The following is a 22,848-nucleotide window of genomic DNA, read 5'->3' as shown; positions in this document are numbered from 1 at the left end:
TTGTTGTTCAAGTATATTGTAATGAAGACCATGAAAGCTTTCGTTTTCTACACTGCTCATTCTGAAAGGGTCAGTCCAATGAGAGATCGGCTTTGGGTAGATACCAGCCGGCTGAATCGCCCACAACTTCATTCTACAAGTAAACAGATTTGTCTGTGTGGGGTTAGGATTTGTGCATTGCGGGTCCTAGTTTCATTTGCCACCAAGGACACTGCATACGCTTCTTTCCCGTGTTTGTGTGGGTTTCCTTCAGCAGCTGAAAATCTTTACTGGAAGATTAAAGCAGAACTCCCAGACCCATCTGAAAACCTGCAAGCTATTCATTTAAAACAATAAAAAAAATGCAATACTACTTGCAGGATTTCCGTAAAGTCTCCCTTGTTACCAAGACCTCTGCACCCTACACCCCAGCATTGATTAGCTAACATGAATTGGGCACTGGCAGTTACATAGGGAGGTGATTTAAACCGCTCCCAGGAGGAGGAGAGTTTAGGATTGACCTCACCAAGGAGCAGGGTAATGTATGAGAAGTAACCTTGAAGTGTTAATCCAAAAAAAATGCAGATCCTGCTCCCTTAAAGCAGATTACACAGCACAGCGCTTGTGCCAAGTAATCTGCCTCCCACAGCACAGCGATTGTGCTAAGTAATCTGCCCCCCTCTAAACTGTAAAAAAAAAAAAAAAAAAAAATGAATTTACCACTTCCTGTATGCCCTCTCTAATCGGACCACGAAAATCAGGGCTGCTCCACCCTGATCACCGTGGTCTGATTGCATCCCTGCATCATACTTATCTATCCCCTTTGCGCTCTCTCTCCTCACCCCCTCCTTCCTGCCTGTCATCCCCCTCTGTGTCTGTCTCTGGCCCGGCCCTTCTCCCCCAACCACTATTTTTGTCAAATAAAAACTTTAAATTGTTACTGCCAGCCTCTATTAGAGGCTGGCATAGCACACTGTCATTTAGTTTTAAAAACGAGTGTTTGAAATACCAAATTTGAGCTGTCTTCAGGCCGGTCACGTGACTCGCAGCCGCTTTACAGCTCCGATACAGGGCTTCTGCGGAGGAGACGAGTGGCCACATGATCTCCCCGGCTGATGTCAAGAGGGAGATCACGGCCCCTCTCGCAGAAGCAAACCATTGGAGCTGTAAAGTGGCCGAGAGTGATGTTAAAAGCCTGACAACAGCTCAAACTGGGCATTTGGAACACTCGTTTTTTTAAACTGACACTGTGTGCTATGCCAGCCTCTAATAGAGCGGCTGATATAGTTTTATATAGTTTTATATAGATGGGTTAACAAACCTTTTAAAAGGTAAATTCTGCAGGATTTGAATGGTGGTGTTACCCTCCTGGCTACATGTTCTGGTACCAATGTGTGACTCCAATAAAAAGACAGCATGAAGAACACCTAATGTGTCACAGTATTGTCCTCTTCCCCCTTAACGTCACCCCCCACAGTTGTGTCCTTTTCCTACGCTCACAATAGTGTCTTCTGCCACCTTCACATCATCCCCACCCACAGTAATGTACTGTGTACACACACACACACACTAGTGTCCTTTGCCCTCTCCCCCAAACAGTAGTGTCTTCTGCCCCCTCAAGGCCCACAGTAGTGTCTTCTGCCCCCTCAAGGCCCACAGTAGTGTCTTCTGCCCCCTCAAGGCCCACAGGAGTGTCTTCTGCCCCCTCAAGGCCCACAGGAGTGTCTTCTGCCCCCTCAAGGCCCACAGGAGTGTCTTCTGCCCCCTCAAGGCCCACAGTAGTGTCTTCTGCCCCCTCAAGGCCCACAGTAGTGTCTTCTGCCCCCTCAAGGCCCACAGGAGTGTCTTCTGCCCCCTCAAGGCCCACAGGAGTGTCTTCTGCCCCCTCAAGGCCCACAGGAGTGTCTTCTGCCCCCTCAAGGCCCACAGGAGTGTCTTCTGCCCCCTCAAGGCCCACAGGAGTGTCTTCTGCCCCCTCAAGGCCCACAGGAGTGCCTTCTGCCCCCTCAAGGCCCACAGGAGTGCCTTCTGCCCCCTCAAGGCCCACAGGAGTGCCTTCTGCCCCCTCAAGGCCCACAGTAGTGCCTTCTGGCCCCTCAAGGCCCACAGTAGTGCCTCCCCCACCCCCCCACCGGCACAGACGCACACCATTGTGTAGGTAGCACTGGTGTACAGCACACTGGTATACTTTACGACTGGGCTGGTGTACAGGAGAACAGGATGCAGCACCACAGTATTGGACGGAGGGGGGGGGGAGCTGCCAAAGTTAACTCTTCATATTAGCAAACTGGTGATTGGTTACCAAGTCCACCCAGCGTCCTAGCAACCAATCACCTACTGGTAAACTTGAAAGGTTAACTGAGGCAACTCCCTCCCTCTGTCCAATACTGTGCTGCCTCTTGTTTTCCATTCTGCAGTGAGGATAAGAGCAGTGGAGCAAAGTAGGGATATTTTTGGCTTGACAACTTTAAACTTTAAAGGGAACCTGTCATGAAAGAACAGAAGGGTACAGTTCCTGACCTCCATCTGAAAGAATTGGTTGTCTGACTTTTAGGCTACCCTCTGGCTTTAATACTTTAGTCCCTGACCTGGGACATGCTAGGAAAGTCCATAACTGCATACAGTCTCTGGGGCAGTGCTAGCATTGTCGGGATAGGTTTGCAGTGGCTTTTTAATAGTTCATCTCTATACAGCATCGTCGAATATTTCAGAGCTTTATAAATGTATACAGAGGATAATAGTGTGTGACTGTGATGGGAAATTAGAATGTAAGCTCCTCTGGTGCAAACTTGCCCAAATAGTTTAGCGTTCTCTCTATAGTACCTGTGTAATAGTGTGACTATGGTGAGACATTAGAGTGTGAGCTCCTCTGGTGCAGGGGCTGATGTGAATGAATATGTTGGTGATATGTTAATACAGGAAATTAAAGAGCGAATAAATGTTTGCCGTAAGCCATTTTCTTGCCAGCTGGTTTGCAATTATTTATTTTCATAACTAAGCTCAGAATGGCGAATAATCCTCGCTGCGCAATACGAGACACTGGGCCTGGAAAATATCACACAATCCATTTTTATTTTTTTCCATTGCACTGTCAGTATAATTCATGAGAAGATGAAGTATATCCCACTTCAGAGGTCAAATCTGTTAATCGCTGGCCTGCCTCTCCTGATAATTATACCGTGTCTTCATCTCGTGTATTAAATGGTAAGGCCGTTAAAACGGTAGTAAATCTTGAGGTCTGTCCTCTTCCACCCAAGCAGAGTGCCTACCCTCCTGCACTGGCTGTCAACACTCTTCCCCCACCCTCCTCCCTCTGGCCTCCTCTGTCAGATCCGTGGCCCTCTTGCCCCGTCCTCCCCTCCTCTGCTGGTGATTAAAGTAGTTGTGTAGTCTCTCGGTGACCCTGTAAAGTCCCTGGCTAATATATGACTGGGGCTTTGCTGCATCTATTCTTCCTCCAGGGAGTAGGAAGTGGCCGGGGGAACAATGGCAGCCTAGTGAGCTGAGGGGGGTCACTCTCCAAGAACCTATTAGAAAATGCCGGCTGCTTTGTGCTAATGAATCCGTTTATGAGCACAGGAGGGCAACATTCTTCCGGTCACTTGCACGCCCAACCGTGCAGGGGACAATGAGCTGTGGGGATTGTATTTCTCCATCCCCTAAGGACGAAAGGAGGGAGCTAGGGTGCCTCTGCCACACACACAATGCTAGCGACTGTTCTGAGACCCCCGCCTTGCTCAGTCCTCTTGGCGTATTGCTTTGTCTTGCTTCTCTAGGCCTTTATGAACTCTGTCACTGTCAGGTTTAAAGGACTCATAAAGCTAACTCAAACTGGCTTTTATAAAAGAGCTATTGATAAATCAGTACAGATGGATGAGAACTTATGCAAGCCTATCTGATCTGCAGTAAGGGCAGTCGCACATAATGTTAAAAACGGTGTGACGGATTTATAGAAGAACGCTAAAACACGGCACAAGTCCAATTTTTAAATACACCATTGGTATGCATGTGTTTAACTGCCAGAAAATGTTTAATTCTGTTCAGCCAGTCTTGCAAACCTGACACCCCAATCCTACAGCACAACCAGGTCCTTGTTCTCAGTGGCAGTTAATTAGTACAAGTCGGGATGTGCAGGAAATAAACAGTATGCTGGACTCCAGGCCTCTAATTCCAGCGATGAGACAACCTTGCTAGCAATTCTCAGATTATAACTGCTATGGGAATCGCCAAGCCAAGCAATGGTGTCACCATTGTGAATAATGCAACTTGGAGAATCCAGCTGTGAGAGAATTCTTACTTTCTTCCTGCCATGTGGCTGAAGTGAAGTCACAAAATGATCATGTCTAATGAGCAATGCTGTTGGTGGCAACATTTTTTGCCTGGAGCAGTATCCTTGAAATTAAACTTCTCTTATGACTAGTGGATGTTGCTCTGCTGTAAGCTGAATCGCTAGTGAGCAAGCAGTGATAGAGCAGCAGATTGCCAGTTTTCGGGAGTGAGGGAGCATCTTGAAAAGCATAATGTAAGTAGAATGTTACCAATTCTGTCTCTGGCAAGTGCGGTCCTTTCATTCGCTTCTGACAATGTCGCTACTTCTTCGTTGTGCCATCAGGCTGGCTGTGCTTTGCTATCAACCACATATAACCCCAATTTTGGGTGTATTTGCCCTTAAAATTTAATTCTGTTGTAATAATTTCCCCAATGTTTACATTTTTTTTCAAAAAAAAAAAGAGGCCCCATTCACATTTTCAATTAGGGACAGACTGCGATTTCCTGCAGGAGAGTCAGCGGGATGCATGAAAATAACTGTGGGCAGGAAGCGCTATACAAAACAATAAGAGGCTGACCGTGCCCACAGCTGTTTGCATGTAACTGGACATTCAGCGATTTACCTGCGGGTGATCGCATCTGGACACTAACATATGCAGGTAATCGCTTCAGGCAGTGGCCCCAACTACAAGGTTTGCAATTGCGACCCAGCTCCAGGGGGCCCGTGTTGCTCCCCTGTACACCTGCATAGGAGGGGCGGCATATAGAAGAACTGATCCTCTCTATTTTCTTCCTGCAGCCACTGAAAGTCTCTGCTTCTCCTCCTCTCCCTCCTACAGGCATTCAGCGGCTGCAGGAGAAAAATGGAGGGGATTGTTTCTTCTATACAACGTCCCATCACTACTCCTATCCAGCTTCCTCTTCTTTTTTTCTGCCCCCTTGCCCCTGTGATCTCCCCTGGCTCCTCTTCAGCTCTGCCGGTCCCCCCCTCTCCAGCTGCTGTAGGGGGATGTGTCAGGTTGGAAAGCTGGGAAGGGGCCGGTAAATAGCATTTATTTTCTGAATGGACAGTCGGTGATCATTACCAATCACCGACTCTGTCCATTCATAACTGAGACCTAGTAAACTGTGTTTACAATGCTTCAGTTTGTGAATGAATGGGAAGCTCTGTACAGAGCTAGTCCTGTCTATTCATTCTGTGTAGCGGAGGCTGTGACTATGGGGATTGAGGGCTGTGTCCTCAATCTTTCTGTGTCTCAAAGGTAAAACCGTATAGGCTGTTTAGACCCCAACAGGGCTCCCTGTAAAAAATGTATAAATACAATTGAGAGAAAAAAATGGTAAAAAAATTATAAAAAAAAAAGTAACAAAGAAAAACAAACTACTGATACCAGTAGCGGAACTTCCAGGGTCGCAAAGGTTGACTTGTGACCAAGCCCTGCCGTTCCACCACCGGGCTCAGGGGGGAGATGCCCAGCTGGGGATCAGGGGGCCCTTCATGGTCTCTTGCATCGGGGCCCTGAATGTTCTAGTTACACCTCTGGCTTCAGGTCTGTTTAGGCAATCAAGGAAGATAGCTGAACGGCCCGCACTTGGGAGTGCAGGCGCTCTGCCTTGATTGTCTACATGTTTGCGGAGTCTGCACCCGAAGGTTTGAGTGGGGCGGGCGTTCATTTGGGGTACCATGCCTAGAGCGGCATCACTCCTCATTCAGGTCCGTTTAGATTTGAAAGGGGCCTTACAACCCCCCCCCCCCTTTTTTTTCCTTCTAATGCATCTGGTAATGTATGTTTTTTGTTATGTTTCTGTAATTATAATAATACTGTGTTTACCAGCAAACCACAAAACAGAAACTTGTAAAATCGTCACGTAACCGCTGTCAGCATTTTTATTTGTGGTTAGTAACTTATGATGAATGATATCATGCTGCATATGATGTGTTTTTGCTTTTGTTATGCAGTTTGTTCTGTTTATACTTTTCTGTGAAGTTTTGCTCTTCCTCAGCAGTACATTTTATTAATATTCGCTGTTGTGTTTTTCATGCTTTTGCTTCCTCTGTTTTCTGTGCAGAGATCGTGTGACATGTCACATACGGTTCAGCAGATGGTGCTAACTCATACTTGCTTGGCCTCTGCTGATCCCAGCCAATATCTCCATATTTTGTCAGAACAATCAATATCGCTAGACAGTGTAGCTAACCTTTACACAGAGTATTCTTTATTGATGTCATGTATAATGGATTCTGATTTTAGTTCTGTGACTCAATGATCACTGCAAATTTTTAGCACTGTACTGTACATGGGAAATGCTTGTGAGTAGCACAGCAGGCTTCCATCCCGCATTAAACTTTATGCACTAGAAGTGAATGCACAGCTCCCCTAGGTTCCTTCCTATGATGCATTGTGTCTGCATTAAAGCTTTATTGTAAACGTATTCATCAGAGGTTTCAATTCTTCCCCCACTTTACATTTTAGTATCATTTTAGCAAGTACATGTTCCGAATTATTCTTAAAGTAATGTTTGCTGTAATTTTTTGTTCAAAAGTTTACCTGCTTGTTAGGTTGTGTTTTATTAAAGCCGACTCTGGGCACAAAAATGATTTGTTAAAATATATTCCTCAATGGTGGATGCCTGATCAAGCACCTTGTGCAGGGATAGAGAGTAGCAGCGACCGGTCTTTATTACAGGAAACTCCTGCACAGTTGCAAAGTGCACAAATTGTTTCATACAGGTTTATTGCACGGGTATGAGAAAAAATTCACAAGGGTACCAAGATTTAAGCCAGCCATAGGTTATGCAATTTTCTTTACTACAACCAGGAAGGAAAATCATTCTATTCTTCCATTAATGCAGTGTTTATGGTGGGGAATCCCTCCCACCAGTGGCAGTTGGTGTTCCAAAAATATGGGGGGGCACAAACATACTGAAAAATACAGAAAGAAAAAATCCCATCAAAGCAGCCACTGTGCCCCGTCTGCCCGGCACTTACCTGTCTCGGTGGGGCAGGTGGTGAGCGGTGTCCCCCGAGCGGTGTCTTCATGTGTCTCTTCCTGTCCTCTCTTCCCATCAGGCATCCAATCACAGCACCTGTCGTTTCAGCCAATGAGGTGACGGGGTAACAGACCCGTGCACCTGATTGGCGGAGAGGCAGTTCAGTGTTAGGACAGCGAATGCCTATAGCACCCGAAAAGGGGACGGTCGCCTGAATAGGGGGTGGCAGCGGCAGCCATGGATAGATTAATGCCATGCATGAATCTATCCATTGGTCATAGAGGGGGTGGCTTGAGAGAGGGGGCCCTTATGGGGGGGGAATGGGGAGCCATCCCTGCTGGTAGAACCCAGTGATTATTGCTGGTGGGTGTTGCTGCTGGCAATAACTGCATGTTAAAATTCTGACATGCTGGTTGTACCCAAGTCGATTGGTGGATCAACTTGGTTTCAATCAACCTGCCCATACATACATGGTTCGAATCTCGGCTAAACTGGGACTGGCCGAGATTCCTACCATCTGACTGGTTTAGAAATACACATGGCTTTTATATTTGGACAATAGTTGTCTAGCCCAGATTTCAGCTTTAATACATACAATTTAAAATATCTCTGTTTTTAGTGAATGCAATGATGAAATAGGTTGTTTTTATATCCACGTGGAGTTTCTTTATATTCTCTCCTTTTTCTCTGCAGCTAGCTGCTGTTTTCTGTAAAAACTGAAAGTTCACTTCTCCCACGGCAGCCGACTGTGATTGGCACACTATACAGTTTTCACACTATAATTTGCCTTTAATATTTTTTTTCTTAGGAAGTATTTTATGTTCAATAGATTTGTTTCATGTAGATGTAAACATGTCATAATGTCTTTGCAGGTGCTGTCGAGAGAGCGAGTGTGAACGGGCAGCCGAGCCTCACCGTTTTACGAACGATCTCAGCCAATGCATGCGCCTGGAGGTGACTCCCAACAACGCCTCTGTCAGTGTACCTGAACTGCTGGTAAGGTGCACTTTAAAGGGGAATTCTGCCTTGTGTAATGTAATGTCGAGCCAAATAAAAGGTGCACACACTTTAATTACTGTATTTATACAAATACAGTCTACGGCTTTGCATAGTGATCAGTCATGAGTGGCTTTTTAGTTTTAAAATAAACTGGGGCTTATGTATAGTGGAGTAACCCAATTCAGCAAATTTATGGGCGCTTGTATTTAACACTTTCCACCCATGCTATAGCAAAAGATGGCTACAGCGTGGGCTCACATTGCAGGGCTTCCTCCTGTGATCACGTGCCACCTGTGGCACGCATCAGCAGGGATCTATGATCAGGGTAAAGATTAAATCACAGTGGCTCTTTACCATGTGACCAGTGTCCAATCACAGCTGATCACAGTTTAAACCGTTTGCCAGTCAGAACAGTCCTCTCCACATGCTGACAACGCTCGAGCAGAGACGATGACTGCCAAATCTACACCTACACTGATAATCAGGGCACTAATCATTGCAGCCCCAACAATGCCCACCAGTGCTGCCAATTTGTGTCCATCAGTGCTGCCTTTCAGTGCCTATCTGTGCAGGCTAATCAGCACACATCAGTGAGGGCGAAAAATTACGTATTTAAAAGATTTTATAACAAACTAAAACTTTTTTTTTTTAAAACTTTTTTGGACTTTTTAAATTTGTTTAGCAAAAAATAAAAAAACACAGTGGTGATTAAATACCACGAAAAGAAACCTCTATCTTTATAAAAAAAAAATGAAATGTTTAGTTTGGGTACAGTGTTGCATGACCACGCAATTGTCATTCAATTGTGACAGCTCTGCAAACTGACGTGGGCAGGAAGGGGGTGCAAGTCCTTAGTAGGCAAGTGGTTGCTGTTTTGTTATATTTATATTTCCCTGACTGTGTAACCTCTGTATGTCTCTGCAGCTGAACCTCTCTGTGCAGAATGTCCCTGATTTGTCTTCTGGTGTCACCTGTGTGTTCGGGGACATGGCTGAAAGCGAGGCGGTCCTGGTGGATGAAACGATTCAATGCGCCTCCCCCTCACTGCGTGACATTCCTGGAATCACCGGAGGACAGGGTAGGTCTGTGTGCTCTGTAACCAAAACTGACACTGCTTCATACGGCGCAATAAACGCAGCATCTTCATTTGTATTGGCACCACACTGAACATACTCTGCTCTGGCATGTATGGCTAGAGTCCTGCTTTAGGTCTCTTTCTGATTGTTTGTTTATCTTGTGTTTACACCAGGAGCTCTGCACACAGTCCAGTTACACCTGAAGTCCAAAGAGACGGGTCTGAGGTTTGCCAGCACTGACTTTGTCTTCTACAACTGCAGCGTCCTTCAGTCGTAAGCTTTCTTCTCTACCTCTCTGGTTCTCTAGTTGTATATACTATTCTAATTTCTTGGTGGCTTTCATGGTCCACGAAATTACTGAAACTAAAGCAGTGGTTCTCGGGCCCTGTACACACGTCCGAGAAACTCGACGGGCAAAACACATCGTTTTGCTCGTCGAGTTCCTTGTGAAGCCGAGCAAACTTTTCCCATTGACTAACGAGGAAATGGAGAACATGTTCTCTTTTTGGCCCGACGAGATCCTCGTCGGTTTCCTCGGCGAAAAGTGTACACACGACCGGTTTTCTCGGCAGAATACGTCTCCCATCGAGTTTCTGGCTGAATTCTCCCGAGAAACTCGATCGTGTGTACGGGGCCTCAATCTCAGTCCTCAAGTACCCCCAACAGGCCACTTTTCCAGGTTTTCCTTTATCTTGCACAGACAGGTGCTTTAAATCAGTCAATGGCTTGGTATTTTGGACAGCTATTTTATCAGAGAAAAATTCCCAAAACATGGCCAGTTGGGGGGTATTTGAGGACTTAGGTTGAGAACCGCTGTACTAAAGTATCTTCTTGTAGCTTCTGACTAGCTGTTTGGTGGAATACTTTATCACCACCCAGTGAGAATTTGCTAATGAAGATGCTCCCTGCCTGACTATAATGAAAATAAATGAAATGGGTGAAAATCCCTCACTTGCAGTTTAGCCCAAAAACATCCAAAATGTCAAACAAAATCCAAAGATCGTTTTTTTTTTTTGCATCATGAGGCATCACAACACTCAAAAAATAGATTGATTGTCACAGTAAGCAACATATGATGTTCTGGGAAAGTCGGAAACCCACCGATCATGATCTACATGTCGATCAGGAACCCGGACAGTAGGGGCGACATTTACTGGAATCGTTTTCCTGCATTTCATCCTATGGCAGCTGAAAGGTGGCTTCTCCTCTTCCTTCCTGCTGCCATTCAGCTGCCACAGGAGGAAATGCAGGGGATCAATTCCAATAAATGTCGCCCCTCCAGTCCAGATTCCAGGGCTTAACAAGGAAGGGGCGCATTCTACCAGTCACCGCCTGCGGTCGATGTGTGTTTTTTTTTTTTAAAGATATTTTTATTGGGTTTAGGACAAACAAACAAACAGAAAAACATACAAAAAAAACACACCAGACAACCTGGTCATAAACGTTAGGCAATACACTCAAACATAGAAAAATAAACTGACATCAGTGCAAAATATAAAGTAGGCACAGTGGTAAAAGGCTCAGGTATAATACCTGGATATAGCAAAAGCGGAGGTCCAGACATTAGAGATCCGTGAGGCACGGCCCATCAATGGTCAAGCAAGAGTAGTACAATCAGTGCTGGGAGAGGGTTTAGCGGACTGGCCAACCATCTACCCCAAATTTTGTGGAAGATTTTGTTCCGTTTCTGGAGTTCAAAAGTAAGTTTATACAGTGGGATAGCGTCATTAATACGTTTTTAACCAGAGGGATTTCAGAGAGGTCTGTGCGCCCTTCCAGGACAGTAAAATAGCTTTTTTAACATAGAAGAAGAGTATACGGAGCAGTCTCTTGGCATGTGATGATAGGTGTAATTCGCCAAAAATGCCTAATAGGCAGTTCTTGGGGTGGATTATGTTTGGGAGGTCTAGCGCCGATGAGATGAAAGCACCCACTTCTTCCCAGAAGTCCTGGACTACCGGGCATGTCCAGAAGCAGTGTAAGAAATCGGCCTCCCGGCCACAGCCGAGGGCAGGAGACCCATCCTGTGTAACCTAGCCGGAGTGAGGTGGGTTTGTGCGATCGATGGTTTACCAACTGCTACAGTACATCATATGTTGGTATTGGTTCACAAACATTTGTACTGATTATGTCAAGATCTACTTACTGTGACAATCTATTTTTTTAAGTGCTATGATGTCTTATGACGCACCTGCCGCCAGCTGCTGTGTGGGATCTTCAGGATGTAGAGCAAGGGATGGAACCGGTAAATGTAATTTATCAGACATAGTGAGTGATTGGCACCACAACAGGGCTGCTAAAATAAAATTGTAAATAATAAAAAATAAAATTGTTAAAAACAATTAAACACTGTAAAAAATTATAAAATATATAAAAAAAATACCAACAATGGCCTTTGCCCTACTGACACTATTCTCTGCCCTACTGACACTGTCCACTGCTGTACTGATTGACACCTTCCACTGCCCTACTGACACCACTCTCTGCCCTACTGAAGCCACTCTCTGCCCTACTGAAGCCGTTCTCTGCCCTACTGAAGCCGTTCTCTGCCCTACTGACACCGCTCTCTGCCCTACTGACACCGCTCTCTGCCCTACTGACACCGCTCTCTGCCCTACTGACACCGCTCTCTGCCCTACTGACACCGTCCACACACTGTCCACTGCCCTACCGACACCATTCTTTTCAGTACTGACCAACACTGTCCACTGCCCTACTGACACACACTGTACACACACCTTCTAGTTAATTTCTTTAAAAAAAAAAGTTGCCAAACCCCGGTAATTTTTTTCATGTTGAGGTAAATCCCCGCCTCTCAAAGGTTGCCTTACCCCGATGTACTGTATAAACAACAATTTCAAATCCATTTACAGCTGTTTTTTTTATTCATACCTAAATTTTGACAAAACAAATACTAAATAAAGCGACAAAACAATCCCCCGGAGGGTTTTTCTTTACTACCTGAACAATTGAACAAATCCCATAGTGAAGAAGTATCGCATCGAAAATGGGGAGTAAATGGTGACGTGTTTTCTTCTGCCAATAGGTTTAACTCCCAGAGCATCCTACCTCGAAACATCTTCTGTCTCCAACGAGTCCACCCATCTATACCAGATTTTTATACATTTTTTGGGACTACCACGTAATTCTCAATAATATACTTAATTTATTGGACGTGAAAGCACATTTCATTAAAGATCTATTTCAGGTAGAAGAGCAGGAATATAGGATCAATGTTTAAGTACCTACCTGTTAATTGTGGGAAGCCATGCTGTGGTCCGAGTTGAGATTCAGCATGCTTTGTTTGCCAGTAGCAGTTTTTAACCATTTCCTACTCCATCTAAATTTAAAAGGTATTGACTACTCCAATTTCAAATGATATAGGTTGATGTGATAAGAACATGTATGCAAGTTTTGATTGTATTTAACCATTTCACTATGGTGTCTTTCTCGTTGGCAGGTGTATGTCCTGCGTGGTCAGTCCGTATGCATGCCACTGGTGTAAATACCGTCATATTTGTACACACAATGCAGAAGAGTGCTTCTTTCTGGAAGGTCGCGTGAACAACACTGATGTATGTATCACTAGCTCGCTTCTGCCTGTTGGGAAGCAAACTAATGTTTTTTGTAATAATCCAGATAGCATGGTTTATCTCATTGTTGCACATGTCAAATCTGTGGATTTCCATGCCTTAAAGTGCTTGTAAATGAAGAAGGCTTTTTATCTTCATGCTTTCTATGCATTAAAATAAAAAGCCTTCTGTGTGCAGCAGCTCCCATAATACTTACCTGCGCTCCATCTTGAACCAGCGATGTTGCACGAGAGACTCTCATTGGCTGAGACAGCAGCAAAGAGCCATTGGTTTCTGCTTCTGTCAAAGTCGGTGAACCAATGAGGCGAGAGAGGCGGCAGGGCCAGGCTGCAGCTCTGTGTTTGGTCATACGGAGCTGCGGCTCGGGTGCCCCCATAGCAAGCTGCTTGCTGTGGGGGGAACTCGACAAGAGGTGTGTGTCCAGGAGCGATGAAGAGGGTCCCGAGAAGAGGAGGATCAGGGCTGCTCTGTGCAAAGCCACTGCACAGAGCAGGCAAGTATAACATGTTTGTTATTTATAAAACAAATGGGACTTTAGTATCACCTTAAGCTGGAACAAAAGCCCATGGCTGTGGGGATGATAAAACACAGATGCATAGGGGAACTAATAAGGAGTGTGCAGTCAAAGGCATGTAATCTAGGGATCCCATAGGTTCTGAAACTTGGATAATCTGTCATCCAGTGTGAATGCCATTTTTCTCATATGTCATGCACAACTTAATGCAATATGTAAGCTCCTCAAAAGGGATGTTTGACTTTCTCCACAGTCTGTTTTGCAGCTGTAACGAAAACTTGTTTTTAAGCCTGGGGAAGGGGTAAATCTTATTTATTAGTATATCTTTATTTTTTTTATTGCTGACTTCATTTGGTAATTTCTCCTACCTTGCTGCCAAGGTGAAAGGAACTACTTGGACAGGAAGTGATGGGAAATCTCACCAACAGAGATATTGGCTAGGGAGGAATTAAAAATGGTCTAGTCTTGATAACTGTGATCTATTGGGGGGATTCCCTGAATTAAGGGGGGCATCCCTAGTGAGGACACAATTTGCAAATGAAGCTAACAAAGCTCCTCACCCTCCTCCACTCTAACCAAATCATGTAATGGTTGACAGAGGAATGAATATGTTTGAAAGCTTGCAGTTTTAAAACCTTAAAAGAGAAGCATGGGAATTGGATAGAAAAAAAACATTACTCGCCTAGGTGGATGCAGCATTGAACTGATGGTGCATCTGTCCCCCGCCGACTTGGAACTGAGCGATCAAAGACTGCTGATCTGGAGACTGTCAGTCAGTGGCTGTCTGCTCTGCCTCTCTATTGCTCACTAGAGCACTGAGCTGGGGAGGGAGTGAGAGGGCTGGCTCAGGCACTTGGCGGATCGCTGAGAGGCTGAGCCAGCTGCTGGTCCAGGCTACTGGGCGGATCCCAAGGAATATCAGGATTTTTTCAGAGCCTGGATTTGGCTGAGTGACGTCACAGCGGACAACGGGTTTCAGCCCGCTGTCAGCCAAAAATTTAATCACAGGAGTGCAGAATGAACTGCACTTCTATGATCCATTGGAAAAGTATAGCCAAATTAGCTTTGGCTTTACCTCTCCTTTGGCTACCCAAGAAAGGGTATTCCTTGAAATCCAAACTTTCTACAAAACAAAAAAGAATTTGGTTGACATGCTACTTAAAATAAGATGCCAAGTCTATCTGTGTGGGATAATTTATTATATTTTAGTTCAATCTGAAAGTAGTTTGCTGGCTTACACTAAAATGATGCCCCCATTTGCCGCTGCACAGCTCCCAGCTGAAGCTGAACTGCTGAAATTACCTCTGTAGTTGAAGACACCACTAGGGTGGCCTTTTAAGCTGTATGATGCCAAACCTTTCAAAGATTTAATGCTTCCTTTTAAATAGAGAGTCCAGTTTAGTTGATACTTAGTTGCTGGAGTTGTGAATCACCCACTGACTTCTCAATATTTCTGGATGACTGCAGTGGTACAATCTCTGGAATGCAGGTTCTTACCTGCTGCTCTTTCCAAAGGATTTCGCTTTCCCAATGTTATGTTTATTTCTTATTAGAGAGGTCACAGAACGGGTGGTAAACCCCCATGGTGAAGTAAGCAGCGCTTGGATGCCCGGCTGGGACATGCCACTTCAGGGTTTCAAAGAGGTTGCAGGAAGCCAGTGGGGAATTCTCACTATCCAAAACCAAAATCGTTTTTGGGGACTGTATTGACAATTGGGTCGTTTGTAAATCGAGATAACTGCTTTGTGTTTTTTTTTTTTTTTTTTCCTTTTTATTGCATGTGCTATCGTTGTGTTCACAGGTTTTCCTGTTTTTTTTTGTTTTTTTTTACCTTCTCTTAGTCTTGTCCTCCCTCCTGTGTATTCTCTTTGTCCTTTTTATCATTCACTTTTTTTTCATGGAAAGACGGTGACTATAAAGCGGCGTCTTTCCACGATAGACTTCCCCCCTCCTCTATGGTATATACATTGTCAGCAGGCTTCAGTGCCAAATGCTGGTGTTAGTGTGTGAAAGTGAGAATCTCACTGATCTGAAAGTGTCAGAGGTTGGCTAAGCAGCAAGTTTTAATCGGCAGCGCCTGACTACCCATCTCCTCGCACCTCGTCAGGGGGTGGCAATCGTTCCTGAACAATGCTGCAAACATTCATCCTATATACAACATACAATAATGTTAAAGAGGAGTACTGGAAGGGTTCTGTTTCTGCTCATGCCTATACAAAGAGCAACATTTTCAAATCATAGACGTGACAATTTTAAGAGTATTTTCTTATCTCTAACAAAATTTGTATAATCGTCTTTCTAAATGGCATTCATTAGGAGAGTTGGGCCATTTAAGTTTTGGGAAAACGTCCATTGCCGTTAATCTGGATGACTATCGCTGTTCTTTCTATAGAGAAGTAGAAGGAGAGGCCTCTAAACAAAAGAATTCAGCGTATCATCGCTTTTCTACCTTTAAAAGATTATTGGCTAAAGTAATTGGATACCTTGAACTACATAGACCGATATTGTGCTTTTTTGAATTTTTTTTTTATCTTTTTTTCTATGGTTACATTTGTTTTGCTCGCCACACTGTATATTAAAAATTAATAGAAAATAAAAACGTTCTCTATTATTATTATTATTCCTTTTATGCTTGCATAGGCTATTGTAGCACACATAGTGGAACATATTTAAGGTCTACTGGTAGCCAATGATCCTGGTGGTTTAAAAATAACTTGAGTTGTGCTTTTGCCATCTTTCATAGGTGCAGAGTAGTCATTTGACCATTTTATTGTTGGCTATAGAATAGACAACTTGGCTACTAGCAAGTTTCTAGATTTGAATTCAGTAGCCTGTATGGGCATGCAGGAAGATAAATGACACACAGAATTTACAATGTTCACTTCTTCACTGCCATACCTTACGCTATGAGAGGTTTCAAAATCATGAAGTTACACTTCAAGTGAACTTGTCACCTGCACACTGTTTATGCCGCGTACACGCGATTGGATTTTGGATTTTCCATCGGAAAAACCTTGGATGGTTTTTCTAACGGAATTCCGCTCAAACTTGGCATGCATACACATGGTCACACAAGTTCTCTGAACTTTCGACCGTCAGGAACGCAGTAACGTAAAAACACTACGACGAGCCAAGAAAATGAAGTTCAATGCTTCCGAGCACGCGTCAGAATTTTGCCCGTCGGAATAGCTACAGACTATCAGAATTTCCTATTGGAATTTTTTTCCCCGTCTGAACCAGTTCTCAAATTTTTGTTGTCGGAAATTCCAACAGGAAAAGTCCGATGACACCTACACAAGGTCAGAATTTCCGACCAAAAGCTCACGTCGGACTTTTCTTTTCGTAAATTCCGACAGCGTGTACGGGGCATTGGAGATCAATAGCCAGATTCACAAAGAGTTAAGCCGGCGTATCAGTAGATACGCCGTCGTAACTCGGAATCTAAGCCCGTCGTACATTTAAGTGTATTCTCAAATTGAGTTACACTTGTAGCTAAGATACGACAGCCTGCGCCGTCGTATCTTAGCTGTCTAGTTCCGCCGGCCGCTAGGGGCGTGAATCAGCGAGATATGCCGATTCACGAACGTACGCTTGCCCGTCGCAGTAAAGATACGCCGTTTACGTAAGGCGTTTTCAGGCGTAAAGTTAGTCGAACAATTAGCTGGCCTAGCCAATGTTAAGTATGGCCGTCGTTCCCGCGTTGAATTTTGAAATTTTTACGTCGTTTGCGTAAGTCGTCCGTGAATGGGGCTGGACGTAATTTACGTTCACGTCGAAACCAATACGTCCTTGCGGCGTACTTTGGTGCAATGCACACTGGGATATGTCCACGGACGGCGCATGCGCCGTTCGTTAAAAACGTCAATCACGTCGGGTCACGAGTTATTAACATAAAACACGCCCCCCTGTTCCTCATTTGAATTAGGCGCGCTTACGCCAGCCCATTTACGCTACTCCGCCGTAACTTAGGAGGCAAGTGCTTTGTGAATACAGCACTTGCCTCTCTGACTTACGGCGGCGTAGCGTATATGTGATACACTATGCCGCCTCAAAGTTAAGCCAGTCTTTCTGAATCTGGCTACAAGTGTTTTATGAATGCTTTTTTGTTTTTTTCACTCAAAAAAAACATACATGGAAAGAAATCTATGGAAATATCCTTGGAAAGATGAGCTTTTGCTCACCTCCTCCTGGAATTGCTAGGGGCTTGGTTGCCACTTTAATGCTTTCTAAATCACTAAAATGGGGCAGTCATGCAGCCAGTGATATTGGGGCCTGACAATCTCTAAATTTTTTGCGGTCGTTGATACTTTTTTAAAGCTGTATATCATGATGACATCAAGGCAGCTACCGTTTTCAGAAGCAGGTTAGAAATGGCAGCCACCATGTTGTTGTTGGAACAAGTTTCCACTAGAAGCCAGCAGCAATGAGGAAGCACATGACTACATGTGCCTGATTGCTAGCTCTGATCAAAATGTGCATGCTGATGTTTGGTTCAGCCCCCCAATAAGTGGCCTTTGCCACTTAAAGGTTGGTCGAGACAAGCGAGTATACTCTGTTTCAAGATACTCAAACAGACTGAGACTTGGCCCAGATGCACATACTCGAGCTAATTCTACGCATCGCCATTCACACACTATTGTAGATTTGCATGCATGCAGCCCCTAGCTTAGATGTAACCCACGTCAACCAGCTCTGGGTTAGCAGCGAGAGAGGATGTGTTGCCATGGCAACAAGAGCCTTCCTGAGGCGTCAAGCTGTAAGTAGGCAGAAGGCCACGTGGTCCCTCATCTTTTGCTGCACATCTCCCGGGGGCACTAGGGGGGAAGAGCCGCTGTGTAGAGAATAAGGGAGGACGAGTCTGAAAACATCTATGTAGATTAATGCACCGCGCAGCTGTAATTCAATCACTACACACACATACATTCCATTACTGCATATAAAATTCTACCAAACTGCGTACACACATCTTTCTATTTTTCTGATATTGTCTCACAGCCCTCTACTACCTTTGCTACGAAACCTGTTGACTTGTTATATAAAAATCATCAATAAGTTTGAGTGAAGACATTATTTTTAAAGAAGTTAAACTCAAATTCTTTAGGGTAAGAACAGATTTTGCCATTAGCCATAAGACCTACGGTATATAAACTGATATTAAAGATTCTCTGTTATTGAAGGTATTCATTGCTTTATCCTGATTTGCAGAGTACATCCTGTTCTTTTCACATCAGCAGAATTCATCCTATCTGTTCTTTAACATGTCCAGATATCGTCCACATTTGTAATCCTTGCTAGCATTTCGGTTTGTAGCAAGTTGGTTTTAGGTTGCATTTTCAAAGATAATAAAAAATCGATTGTAGATAACAGTACAGAGGATCTCCGTCAATGTGTGTTGAGTGCGTTTGTATGCTGCATCTTCTGATTCTATAAACTTTATGGTTCCAAAAAATTGTGTAAATAGAGAAATCCCTCAAGGGGTGGGACCATAGCGGCACTGGTAGATTAAGGTCAGAGATAGTAAGAATTATAAAAATATCAAACTTTATTACAAACATTGCATATACAAAACATCTAGTGAAAATGGTGTACGGCAACCATACATGAATATTGGAAAGATTAGATACAGACAGCGAACGCGTTTTGGGACTCCTTCAGTACATACAACTTTCCACATTTTGGAGTGATAAATCATATCGTGAAGTTTAAGAACGTGCATCAGCGGTCCATGTGGTGTTTCATGACACCCAGCCCAAAGTGAACACTCGGAACGGGCCCGCAGAGATCCCCCGCAGGATGCGGTCTGGAGAGACGGGGATTGAAATTTGTGCTGGCTAGTGGATTCCTAAAGAGTACAGTCCCTTCAGGACTATTGAGGGAGCCAGGGGAGACCTGTTCTGGTGTTGGCTTATCAGTAGTAATAAAAAAAAATGTGGTTTACCAATTTGTCCCTTAGCTATTCACTCCAGTTACGCTCAGTTGAGCGTGTCTGTAGGTAAGCCTTTAAACGTTACATCATTGCTCATTCTGAACCAAAATGACTAGAGAGGAGGGTATTGTCAAAAGTGTGTTGGCATGTGAACCTGTGCTTTGTCCCCCTAGTTGTAAATACTTGCCCGCTAAGAGTGAAATGGAAGAACCCTTGTGTAAGCTCCAAGTCCTTACCTGGAGCCTACACAGAGCCGAGGACTTCCCAGCCCCATGTGCACCATAAGCACCAAGCATTATAAGGTGTGTGAGTCACATGGCTCCCATACGTGATATTATGGGTATATACCTTCACTCCTGTGGTTGAATAGATTGAGGGAATGAAGAAAGTCTGTTATGTGCTGCTAGTTGGACAGTTAATGTATTTAACTTATTGCTGGTCCCAAGTACAGGTTTACTTAGACTTTAGGAAAAGGCAGCAGACCTGTCAAAACAATCTCCTGATATTTGCCCACAAAGGCATTGCTAGAGCCCATTAAGTGTCATGCAAGGTTTCAGACACATACATGTTACTACTGCTGGCTGGGGATTGGGTTTCTCTGCTTTTTTTGCCTTTTGCTACAGGAGAAAAACGATATAAAGGATACACATTATTAGGGTCTTTTTTTATACTACACTTTTTACGAATCTACTTTAAAATAGTAGTGCCCACTGCACCAGCGTTCCCAATAGATCTCTCTGAGTTGACCCATGGCAAATGCAATCAAAGCATGAATGCATTGGATATACCAGCATGCAGCCCTAACTTCTCGTTTCTATCAACACCACCATGTGTTAAAAATATTTCATCACCCATCTCCCTTTTTTTCCCTGCTAGAACTCCTTTACCATCATTGGTCTGGATTCCCTTCCCACAGCGTCATAAATATGCTTTTCCCGTTAATGCAGTGGCACGAGAAGTGCCAACAAGCTCAGATTTACATGGAAAAGCTCTCTTAAAACCATAAAACGTGAAAGTAGAAGTGGCACTCAGGCTAATACGCGCCATTTCTCTTTTCACGGAAGACTGATTTATTTCGATGACCTCATGTGTGTCCTCTGTTTGTCCTCCCCCAGATTGAAGAGGTTTTATATGTGTGTAAAGCTGCCTTTAAATTATTGTGGGCATGCTTGTGTGACCGTCTGTATTCTTTTTATTGGGGAAAAAGTTATGAATAAAAAATTAGATGTGTAACCGCAAAGACCTTTGCACAGGGGGGCACCCATATAATGGCAGCTGCTTATCTAGCCTCCATTTCCTGCTATCGTAGTCAAACTCTTTCTCTTGCATTTCTTTTATGGCCGTCCTTTTTCACCTTGCTGTAATTGCATCAGGATTATGCAAGTTTTCAGGTTGAGAAGAAAAAACATTGCTTTATTCAGTGATGTTGCTTTTATATACCTTAGATCAGACAGCTGATCGGTCAGAAGACTAAAGTGGAGTCAAAAGCCAGACCCATCTTAAAAATTGATAGTTGAGTGGAGCACTTTATCTCTTTTTATACTTCTTGTATTTCTCGGACTCTAAAGTGCTGTAATGAAGGTGTCACTGCCTCACAGCTGGATTCCCCAATTATTTCCTTCCACGTTGTGTAGAACCCCATAGGCGGGGAGGCTTTGTAGCAGTTGGCAGGAACTGATGATTTTAGTGGGAATATTTCATGACTGTGTTTGACTAGAGATCTAAAAAGAACACATGTAGTTCAGTTTTCCAGGAACCATGCAACACTGATATTCAATTTAAGTTTATTCAGTACAGAAGAAACAAACTGCACACACAAGTTGATATTTTCAAAGTTTTTGCTTCTGATATGTTTACCTTCTTTGCATTCCCCTTCAAGAGGTTGTTTTATTTTTTGTTGTTTTTTTACTAAAACAAATATTCTATTCCAACAAGCACTTTCCCTTTTTTGGCATTTAGAGAACTATATGTTCCAGCATGCAGTTCTTCTAATACTTGTTTTCTTTCCTGTCCGCTTTGCAACCTGTATAACATAATTGGTCTCCCTTGCAGGGCTGCCCGGAGATTATTCCGACGGGTGAAATCTTGATACCGGTTGGTGTGGTGCAACCGATCACTCTGAAAGCCAAGAACCTCCCCCAGCCACAATCTGGTCAGAAAAACTACGAATGCGTGTTCAACATTGAAGGGAAAATACAACGAGTTCCTGCCGTGAGGTTTAACAGCAGCAGCGTGCAGTGTCAGAACACGTCGGTGAGTGCACAGTGTGCAGAAGTATTCATTTAATGGGGAGATTCAGACAACAAGTGAAATCAGTCAGCTGCTAATGGGTGCTGAATAATACTTTTGGTCAACATAGAAAATGTAGCTGAGGATAATGACTTTAATGGCGTCCTCGGCAACTAGAATACAGCGACTTGGAGCATACACAGCTCATGCTCTGTGTGAACTCCCAAGTTGCTCCAGTCTGAGCTTACACAGGGCTGAGGACTCCATATCTGTCCTCCATGTGACAATACTGGGCCAAGCACTAGAGTCGCATGCTCCCCCATACCAGAAAGTGTTCTGTATTTTCTTTGCTGTCAGTGGCTGCAGAGGAGAAAAAAAAAAGTGAGTAGTTGCAGAAGAAGCTCAACTAAGAAATACGTGTCTTCTGCCTGGCTATGTAGAGTGGCGCTGTGTCCAACAGCATTACAGGCGACTTCCCATCTGCTGCTAGAATTAAACAGAATCTGACCATTCAGGAGAAGCCATGTATTGTCATGCATGCTTCCTTTGATTGGCCAAGGTGGAGAGGCAGGTGGCTGACATCACTATTTCAACAGCCAATCACAGGAAGCCTTATTTAATGTGCATTGAAACCGGGAATTCAAATATGACCAAATGCCTCATGCTGTGATTCTGTGCATTCTTAGTTCTCAGATATCATTTAAGTGCACAGTAAATTCCCTTCAAATGTCTTGGCTTTCTTTGTTCCAGATATGTTGTACACGTGCTTGCCAAAATATTGCAACGAAGGACCACAGGGTACTACAACAAAATGGCACCTGTGCACACACTGCCTCGGCATATAGTGGACGACTCGTAGTAAAAAATTGCTTGTTTGGTTTCGAACCTATGGGAGACACCCCTCTATCAATTGTATTTGGCTTTTGGTCTACTAAGAGAGGACTTTAGGTGAAGTAACTGAGAGTCTCTGTTGCTCATCATAACAACCAACCAGATTCCTGCTGCTTTATTTTTTATTCTTCATTATCTTAGAATTACATTACTGGTTGCCATAACAACCCCTCCAGTTTTGCACATGGTGCAAACACTGCTGTTAAGCTAGGCTGTGATGACTTTGTCAGAACGTGTTGCATTGATAAAGTTCTAACTATCAAAACGAGTCAGAAAAATCACGGAGAATGCTTTATAAATGAGAGAGATGACAGCAGATTATTTGGAGAAAGGATTCTTCCACAGCACCGCTATTCAGTGGATGGTGTTGTCCGCATCCAC

General features: G+C 44.0%; 1 protein-coding gene across 1 annotated transcript in view; it reads left to right on the top strand.

The window, feature by feature from the left end:
* PLXNA3 (plexin A3) overlaps window positions 1-22,848 on the top strand; it is a 207,702-nt gene that overhangs the window by 127,124 nt on the left and 57,730 nt on the right. Inside the window, exons 6-10 of the mRNA XM_040324278.1 lie at window positions 8,112-8,235; window positions 9,163-9,316; window positions 9,488-9,587; window positions 12,775-12,889; window positions 21,400-21,600. Coding sequence (XP_040180212.1) covers window positions 8,112-8,235; window positions 9,163-9,316; window positions 9,488-9,587; window positions 12,775-12,889; window positions 21,400-21,600 — 694 coding nt within the window. The remainder of the gene's footprint in view (window positions 1-8,111; window positions 8,236-9,162; window positions 9,317-9,487; window positions 9,588-12,774; window positions 12,890-21,399; window positions 21,601-22,848) is intronic.

Source organism: Rana temporaria, chromosome 9, assembly GCF_905171775.1.
Source record: "Rana temporaria chromosome 9, aRanTem1.1, whole genome shotgun sequence".
Taxonomy (NCBI): Eukaryota; Metazoa; Chordata; class Amphibia; order Anura; family Ranidae; genus Rana; species Rana temporaria.
The sequence above is the reverse complement of the archived record's forward strand: the minus strand, read 5'-3'. Positions and strand labels throughout refer to the sequence as shown.